This window comes from Cynara cardunculus, unplaced genomic scaffold, assembly GCF_001531365.2.
Source record: "Cynara cardunculus var. scolymus isolate 2C unplaced genomic scaffold, CcrdV1 Un_Scaffold_571, whole genome shotgun sequence".
Classification (NCBI taxonomy): domain Eukaryota; kingdom Viridiplantae; phylum Streptophyta; class Magnoliopsida; order Asterales; family Asteraceae; genus Cynara; species Cynara cardunculus.
In genome coordinates, this window is record NW_020200589.1 from 56,022 (window position 1) to 65,581 (window position 9,560).

Here is a 9,560-nt window from a genome sequence, read left to right on the forward strand (position 1 = left end):
GATTCAAGACAATATATTTCATAAATCACATTTAATGACTTGAGTACACGATGATACAACTCAAAACGTTTATTAAACCCCTAAAAATCAATTCTAAAACAACCAAGTTTAGTACATGAAATAAAAATCAACGCGATTATTTGTTGCATACATGCTTATTTTTTCATTCGTTCATCGCCTCTTAAGCCTGAAAAGCATCCTTCGGGAAGCTCTTGGAGATTCCGGTGGGTGTTTTCATGGTGACCTTGTCAGCGGTTGGATTTTCAACAAAGATCTCGTTAATCGAGATCCATATTAACACCTCTTTCGACTTGACGCCAGTCAGCTTCTTGATCTTGCACTTCTCCAAGTACCCGGTGACCTCAGTGGCATACGACACTTGTTTGCTTACTTTCTCGAACTTGTGGACGATATCTTTCTTTTGTTTCACCCACATAAAACCAGTATCTTTCACGTAACCGAGTTCCTCGATATCCTCTGCAGGCAAGAGGCCATCGGGAAGATCGTATTCTCTGAGCAAAGACTTGGTCTTCTCTTTGCAAATGTCGTCTCCGGTGATGATTTCTGCACATGCTCTAATCTCGGGGGTGATCGGAGACATTTTTCCGGTGATCGGAGTTTAGAATTGGATGGGAGGTAAGTTTTTAAAGGTGTTTGAATGTGAATGTGTGATGGAGACAGGTGATGGAGTTGACTATTTATAGGTAGTTGGATAAATATGTGACCTTGATTTTTGGTTTAATTACCAAAATGCCACTTTCACACGTCTTATTTTTTTTTGTTCAACTTATCCTCTCACTGGTCTAACTTTTGTCGTCATATGAAATTTAAAATATTAAATAAACGTGGTTGAAATAATTAATATTTCTTATTATTATTATTATTATTATTATTATTATTATTATTATTATTATTTATTGGTTTTTTATTTATTTATTGGTTTTTTTTTATTTTTATTTTTAGTTCATAGAATTTGGCCTTTATATCCATGGAAGATGCCTTAGGACATGGTATTTTGGATCGTTATCAATATTATATTCAGTTTTCAATACATCCATTTACCAAACGTTTATTTGAGTAAGTTTTTATCAAGTTATTTTACTTTATCGGATGAATATGACAAGGGCTAATAATCTTACCCCGTAAGAGCGAATGCAAAAATCGAGAGTCTTACCCAGTAAGTGAGGACGATGACTTTTATCATGGTTAGCACTTACCGGAATAAATTATTGCATATGATTTAATGAATAAAATCTTACCCTATAAGTAAGCAATAATGTTGAATTTTATCGGTAAGTGTTTAGGTAAACGGCCCCAGGACTTGCACTGCATTTTCAAATGTTAGAGTAAATTACATTCCTAATCCCTGTGGTTTGCGGTTTGTTTGACTAAGGTCCTTAAAATACGTTTATTACACTCTCGGTACCTATGGGATGTAAAAACGCCACTGTGAGTTCCTCCCTCTAACGGAATAAAAAAAGATTTCGTTAACTCTGTTACAGCAGAAGGTATTTCCGTCTTTACCATCTCCTTCTGTTATCCTAATAAAATAATAATAACTTATTATTATTATTATTATTATTATTATTATTATTATTATTATTATTCTTAATGTAGTTCTGTCTTTTGTGAACCCCACCCACCTCACCCCCGAACCTCTTCTCCCCCCGACTAAGAGAAACCGCCGACATAATAACAAATCCAATTACCACAAACCTATTGATCTTTGTATTACCCACTCGACCCTTCAATACCAATCACCACCAACCATTCATAATAAAACCCATAACATTAAAAAAAATCATAAGAACTAGATTTATAATCAAATCTCAAGAACATATTAAAAAAATTTCAACATCAATAACATTCATAAGCTTTAAATTCATAAAACAACCTAAATCTAAATACAAATACAAATCCCCAAATCAATGTGTCAAGAACATACAACAAATCGTAAATGAAAACCCTAAAAAATTGTGAGACAAACTTAAATCTGGATCAAAACCCTAAAGTAGACTTGAATATGGATCAAAATCCTAAACTAGAATTGAATATGTGTTCATTGAAATAAAGGAGAGTAAGGAGTGAATCAAAATAGAGAGGAGAGACAAATTTGAAGTTGTGTTCGTCGAAATCCAAGCCACCAGACCTTTGATTCTTCTGTGTTCCTCATTGACTTTAACCAAATAGAGAGGGAGAGGCAGACGCTGATTCTTTTTGAAGACAAGTGGGGTAAGGGTGGTGGTAAACGATAAGGGTGGTTGTGTTGTTGTGAGTGTCCTACAGAGAAGACAGTGGTGTTAGGGGCAAGGCCGACAAGAAGGTGAGACCGGAAATAGGTTTCATGATTGGGGTGGGTTCAAGGTGTTTCATGGTGGGTCCATGGATATTAGTTTGGGGGGGGGGGTAGGAAGATGACTGGGTTATGCGTGTGTGTAAGAGAGAGAGAGAGAGAGAGAGAGAGAGTAGATAGAGGTGGCCGAAGGTGGTGATGGTTGGTTAGCAGGCGACGATGTTAATGGAGAGGAGGATATAGGTTCTCTTTATATATACATATAATAATATAACAATAAAATATAATAAAACAAAATAGGAAAAAGATAAGAAGGGTGTAAGAAACAAAATACCTCTTGGGCTAACTGAGCTAACATAGTTCCTTAGAGAGAGGGACTTACGTGCGTTTTTGCATACTACATGGACATGCAGGGTAACAAATGCATTTGAGGGACCGTAGTAGGGAAAACCAAGATATTACAGGGACCAGGAATGTAATTTACACTAGATATTATTTATAAATTAAACATATACCAATTTGTGTATCTCCGTGATATTGTATAATACATATCGATTCCAACACCGATAAATCAGATTGTCAATCCTATATAATGTTTTGTTCTATGCAGCGTTCCCAACAATGCTAAATTTATGGTTTTCTTTGTTCTTAGTTTTTAAAACCGATTTATGCATCTATAGTGTGTACTTGTGCGATGTTACGAGATATAAAAACTTACTACAAAGAAATAACATAATAAAGAAAGAAGTTGAACACAAAAAAAAGGATGTAAAAATATAATTTAATATAATACGAAATATATTGGATCAGGTTGAATTTTTACTATAAATTTGTGGTCTATAAAAATAGACGAGGGAAAGGAACCATTAATATAAACTATATCGAGTCCTCATCCTCTTATCTTGAATTGACAATTGATTTTCAGTAAAATGGATACAGATGATGTAATTGATCTGATTGTGTAGCTTAGTTATGTATCTGATAATCATTTTTTACTATGTAAACAAAAAAAAATACGTAATCACAGTGAAATGAAGTTCAATATTCCAAATCCTGCAACAACCCGTTAATTAACAAAATATGGCATCTTTCCTTAATTGATAGATTACTTGGATTTCAGGAGAACTCTCATCCTCCTATTTATCTATCTATCTATCTATCATGCATGATGCATAAGCGAATTCACCAACAGAGCGGGAAACATGTCAAATCCGTCAACCAAGCATAATTTGAGTATCGATATTATTCTTATTTGAACATCCGCCCTCTCTTGTAAAGTGTTGGTCACCTGAGATCTTTCCATAAGCTCTCAATAGATTAATCCACTTCCAACTTGATCATGAATTCAAAAGTCAACTTCAATAAAAATAAAGAGTAAACTACAATTTCAGTCCCTAGGGTTTACATGAATATCTGAAAGTGGTCTCTAAACTTTAACAACTACAATTATCAGCCCTACTATTTACATTTTGCTTTGAAAATCGTTCCTCGACTTAACTTCGTTAAATTTTTTCCATTAAGTCAAGGGTAATTTAGTCCTTTTATCTTTTATTTGTCCTTTCCGATTATCTTACTCAAATAAAAATCACGGGTCCCAAGTTGTACATTTCATTTTGCTTTTATCTCTCTCTCTCTCTCTCTCTCTATATATATATATATATATATATAATCACAAACACATATATAATATACATAATCACACATTCGTTATATCTACATATATGCATACATATATATAATCAAACATAAACACACCCTAAAACCCTCACCTTTCTCATCAATATGGATGACCATTAGCTTACTTTTCTCCTTGCACACGAACATACTGTAACGTCGTTGTAACACACATGCACACACACTCTAACAGCCTCCTTCGAACTACCTTCTACCACCGAGCACCACCATTCTTATATTCTAATATTCTCCCTCCATAGTTCCAGCAACCTTTGAACCACCGTGATCCTTCTTTCTATCGCTCTATTCTCCATATATACGCATACAGACACACCGGGACCAGCTCAAGTGAACATTTTACACCATCTCCAGTGGTCTTTTATGGGGCGTCTTTTTAGCACCCTCCACTCCAATGGTCTTCTCTGGCGCACCTTTATTCTCCAACCCAACCTCCAGACTTGCAACACACATACACACATAGAACAAACATTGCACATACACATACATACACACACATACAACAGACACTGTGCAGTGTATACACACACACATATATACATACACACACATTGTATGCACATAAAGTCCAAAATACATCACCGTTGATCTATCTCTATAGATTTACACACATATACACACATAGAGCCATAAAACATCACCATTGATCTCTCTCTCTCTATAGATTATCTATGTGTATGTTGTGTATTGTTGTGGGAGAATGGTGGCTGGAGGTGGGGGTTGGTCACAGTGAGCGTGAGGGTGGTGGCTGGAGGTGAGGGATGCTCATGGTGAAAATCAAGAAAAAGATGAAAGTACCCCTCACTTAACTAAGTTTTTTAACGGTGTTAAGTTCAATGGACGATTTTCAAAGCAAAATGTAAATAGTAATGACGATAATTGTAGTTACTGAAGTCTAAGGACCACTTTCAAATATTCGTGTAAACCACAGGGACCAAAATTGTAGTTTATTCAAAAATAAAATGAACACAACAAATAAGAACCATGCTAGTAGAACTATATATCATTCCAAAGTTTGAGGACAAGTTGTTAAAAGTTCATATCATCAGTTAAATGTTTGAGATACAATTTGAAGTTATTCCATGAAGGAGGTTGTTGATTCTAACCCCTTTTAGTGATTTGATGATGATCACCCTATATACTTCGTGTTAAAACCCCGTGTTAAGTTCTATCTAAAAGCATAGTAGCGACCGAGTCTGTTTAGTGTTCACTGAGTATTTAAATATGGTTTAGAACTTAAGTTTTCTTAGACAAGGCTCACATTAAAAGAAACTTCAACAATGTCGAAGAAGTGTTGAAGATAAAAATAGAGACGTTGGTGATCTGAACCGGCATTAAGTGATGACAACATATCTAAAGAAATGTGAAGCTTTACTCAAGTAATCAGCCACATCTGAAGAAGTCTTCATTGACCTCACCCTAGCTGATTTAGAATCTTGCTTATCAATTTTTTTTTTTCTTATCCTCACTTGCACGAATCAACTCCCCCATGCTTCAATCTGACTTGTGGTACAATATGGTCTGCTTTACTGTTCTACACACGTCCAACAACTCCCTTGAAGTTTGTTCATGAACGGCAAAGACTACTTTTGCTTTTGACAAAGAGTACCCGCGAGCCACTCTACTCATGACACATGGATTGTACTTGATATGTGCATTCAATGCACAAAGTATAAATAGATGAGAATACTCAATTTTTCACTACCATTGCTATCATCTTCTTCCCTTCTCTTATATTCTCTCCAAGTGTATTCCATGCAAGGAACTTTTATGCTTTCTCTACTTCATTTTTCAGAGATTCTAAGTGCTCTAAGGGGGTGTTTGGTTAGAGGTATTAAACAGTAATCAATGGGAATGAAAATAGAAGAAACTGTTTGGTTTTCTGTAATATAATAGACTCATTCATCTATAAGCCCAAAATTTTATTCTTGGTTAAACGNGATTAAATAAAATAATGGGCTCATTCCCCAGAAGCCCAAATTTTCATTTCAGATTAAACCGTGGGGGGGAATGAAAATCCATTCCCATTTCCATTCCATGTCATTTTCATTTTTATTCTCATTTTCATTCCTCATCATTAGCCAAACAAACCCTAATTTCTAAAGCAAGATTTTTTGGATTATGATTATCTCCTTTTCTTATTTTGCAACAGTTTGTAAATTCAAATATATATATATATATATATATATATTGATTCTTCTCTATGATCAATAAAAGAATTTAAAAAGTGAATTAGTTGTGTTTGTATTTAACCCCCTTTTACAAACTGTTTTAAGCTTTGTTAACCGTTTTGGCACCAAACAAGGTAACTTCTCACAAATTGATCCAACCAAAGAGTAAAATTTGATTCCTATACCGGAGTGCCTCCACTTTTTTGACAATGGACTTTAAATCACTCTAAAACTTTCCTCCATTAACCTTTTGGTATAAGCAACTTTGGTTTTTTATTTCCTCTTAAATGATTCCTACATCTCTATAGCAGTTTTAAAAGTTTAAATATCATATAGGGAATGATCGAGAGCATTGAGTATATAGTTTTTGCAATCATATTTATCGCATTTCCAAATTTCTACCGCCTTTTCAAAATGTTGACTTGGGCAGCGATAGGAATATTTTGTCCAAGACTTACAGGAGGATTTGTAGGTTCGTCCTCCGTCTACATTCTTGATACATGAAGAGTTGTTAAGTAAAAAAACATATTTTGTTGCCAACATCGAAAATATGTGCCTCTGAACTTTTCAAGTTTCTCCTCATAGTTCTTCAACATGGATGTTTGATCCATCACAAAAGTCTATTTAAGATTGTTAGAATTATGGTTACCAAAACCTGTAATCCAATGACATGTGTATAATGATGCTGAAATTCGTATGAAATAATGAAGGAACAAAGATACAGAATCATGTATGATATGTGTATATACTTCACGAATTCTTATCAAAATAGGATAAAACTAACTTGAAAAATGATGAATAGAATATAAAACAACTTACCTTGAGGGTTGAATCGATTGGTTGACACTACAACAAAATTGGGTTTATAAGATGCCTACTGTCTGAGTGTCCTAATAGGATAAGACTTAAGTTTATATAACCAAACTATAAAGCAGCTTATCAAAAAAAGTGTTATAATAGGTTTACAAAACACTTTTTGGCGTTTCAACAATTTTTTTGTACGTCTATAAATAAAGTTTCGTATAAACTATATTATACAACACTTTTGAGAAATGTCTTGACATTTTTTCAAAGGAAAAATTGCATCAAAATGAAGCCAACTTTGTTCTGATTCGTATTTTAAGGAACCAATTTTTAAAATCATCATTTAAGGGTCTCAAACAAATTTTTCGTTTATTTAAGAGTCTAGTTAAGTGTTTAACAAGTGACCGGTCTACTCAAAATGATGTGGCAATTTTTTTTTACATAATATCCACATACTTTATAAAATAAAATCCACCCTTCCCTTACAACTCCATTGCTAGCCACCATGTTCTCCGACCAACGGTGTCTGGCCACTATTCTCCGGCTAACATCCTCTTTTTTCACCTTTTGGACCACAAATCCCTCATCATCCAAACAAAACCTACAAGAAAAAAGAAAAAGAATAAAACCAACAAAAACCATCAAAGATTTAGGGCCGTTTACCAAACGTTTACCCTGGTAAGCGCTTACCAAGTCACATTACCCTACCGGATGAATATGGTAAAGACCAAGAATCATACTCGGTAAGAACGAGACAAGAACCAAAAGTCTTACTTAGCAAGTGAGGACAAAGACTCTTACCATGGTAAGCGCTTACTGAGTAAATATTTGTATACGGTAACGTTTTGGTGGATTAAAGCTTTACCTGGTAAGTAAGTGGTAGTGTTAAATTTTATTGATAAACGCTTACCGGATAAGTGTTTGGTAAACGGCTCATTGGTATAAATGTTTTTTTTCTCTTTAACAATTTTCAACAATCCCCATTGATGAGTCTCAAAATCACATCTTTACATCATGAGAAGCCCTAGGGCCACGGAAGAAAGAAGACGAAGAAAAACAGTGATTGGTTTAATGGCATCCTTACCTTTTACCAATGGCACCTTTATCCCCTATATATATTGATGTTTTTTTGTTTTTTTTTTATTTTTGTTGTCTTTTTCCTTTTTATACTAAATTTCTTTTACTCATTTTATTTAATTGTAAATATATTATTATTAAAATATTATTACTAAAAAATATTATTTTTTTATCAAAATTTCTATTAAAAATATTATATGTTTTATTTTCTCTTTTAATTTGGATCTGGTCGATTCTTTTTAGAATGCTAGACGTTTGGTAATTTCTCCTCCGACCAGGATGGCGAATTCGTAAGTTCAATTCCTACTGTCCATTTTATTTTTTTTACCGCCAAAACCTGTGAACGTAAATAGAGTTCAGGTTCGACTTCCATAGATAATATAGATGGGACGAATAACCCCTCCCAGAAATATTTGTTCCCTTCATTTATCCGTTCCGCCGCAGGGTAAACCACCGCCTCTCAGGTCCCCCAATTATTAATTGTGTCATAAAGGCCCTTATGCCCACGTCCCAATCGCCCCGCTAATAACCAACGAATGGCAAGTGCTTACGACGAGTAGTGGGGTCCTGAGCTAAGCCTTGGCTAAACCTTGGAAATCTAAATCCTCCTCTATCTGTTGCGGGTCGAGGGCCATACAATCGGTTTTTTTTTCCGAATATAATTATTTTTAAGGAAAATATTTTTTTTTTTACTTTTTAAAATAATGATCCTTAAAAATGTAATTTTTTAATAATTATTTATTAAAAAACAACATTTTTATATTACCAAACTACATATAAATTCAATATAATAATAATATTATCAGATCTTTACGTATTATAAAAAAAATTATTTAACAATTATCTGGATAGATTAAAAATCAGGTTAACTGTGACTTAAAATCATTTTTTTTCACTTATTTGATCTGTGAGACAAGCTATTGTATGTAGCATTTTTCGGTTGAAATGATCCAAGTAACCAATTTTTAAATGTTCGATGATTTATTTATTAAAAAAATATATGTAAGAATGATTTTTTTTGTAAATAACTATGACTCAGTGAGTTGCACAATATTAACACTTTTATTTTATTTTATTCACAATATTTTTAATTACATCATTTTAAAAATATTAAAATAACCCAAGAATTTTGCAATACTATTTTATGTAAAAGTGATTATATTTTTTAAGTCATTTTATAAAAATAACTTTTAAATTATACAATTTTAAAAAGATTAAAATAATTTAAGTAACAAGTTTTCTAAAAAGCTCAATCATTTAACTATTCAAAAAAAAGTAACGACTTAATCAATCAACATAAAAAAAAAATGTTCAACAACTTGTGCAATAAAAAAAGTTCAAAAACTTAATAATTCAAAATGGAACAATTTCTTTAATATTCTAAACTTTTTTCTTAATTTAAATTCAATACAAATGATTTCTATAAATATATCATCAATTAAAATAACTAATTAATTATAAAAATTAATTTTTTGAATTAAACTATTTTAAGTTTTTAAAATAATTATAATAAGACTTTAATA

At 32.9% G+C, this 9,560-nt stretch overlaps 1 protein-coding gene across 1 annotated transcript; it reads right to left on the minus strand.

The window, feature by feature from the left end:
• On the minus strand, positions 1–667 carry LOC112501799 (uncharacterized protein At5g01610-like). Its single transcript, XM_025105523.1, has one exon. It carries the CDS (start codon positions 599–601, stop codon positions 182–184), a length of 420 nt encoding a protein of 139 aa, XP_024961291.1. The 5' UTR covers positions 602–667; the 3' UTR covers positions 1–181.
• Positions 668–9,560: the final 8,893 nt, after the last annotated feature.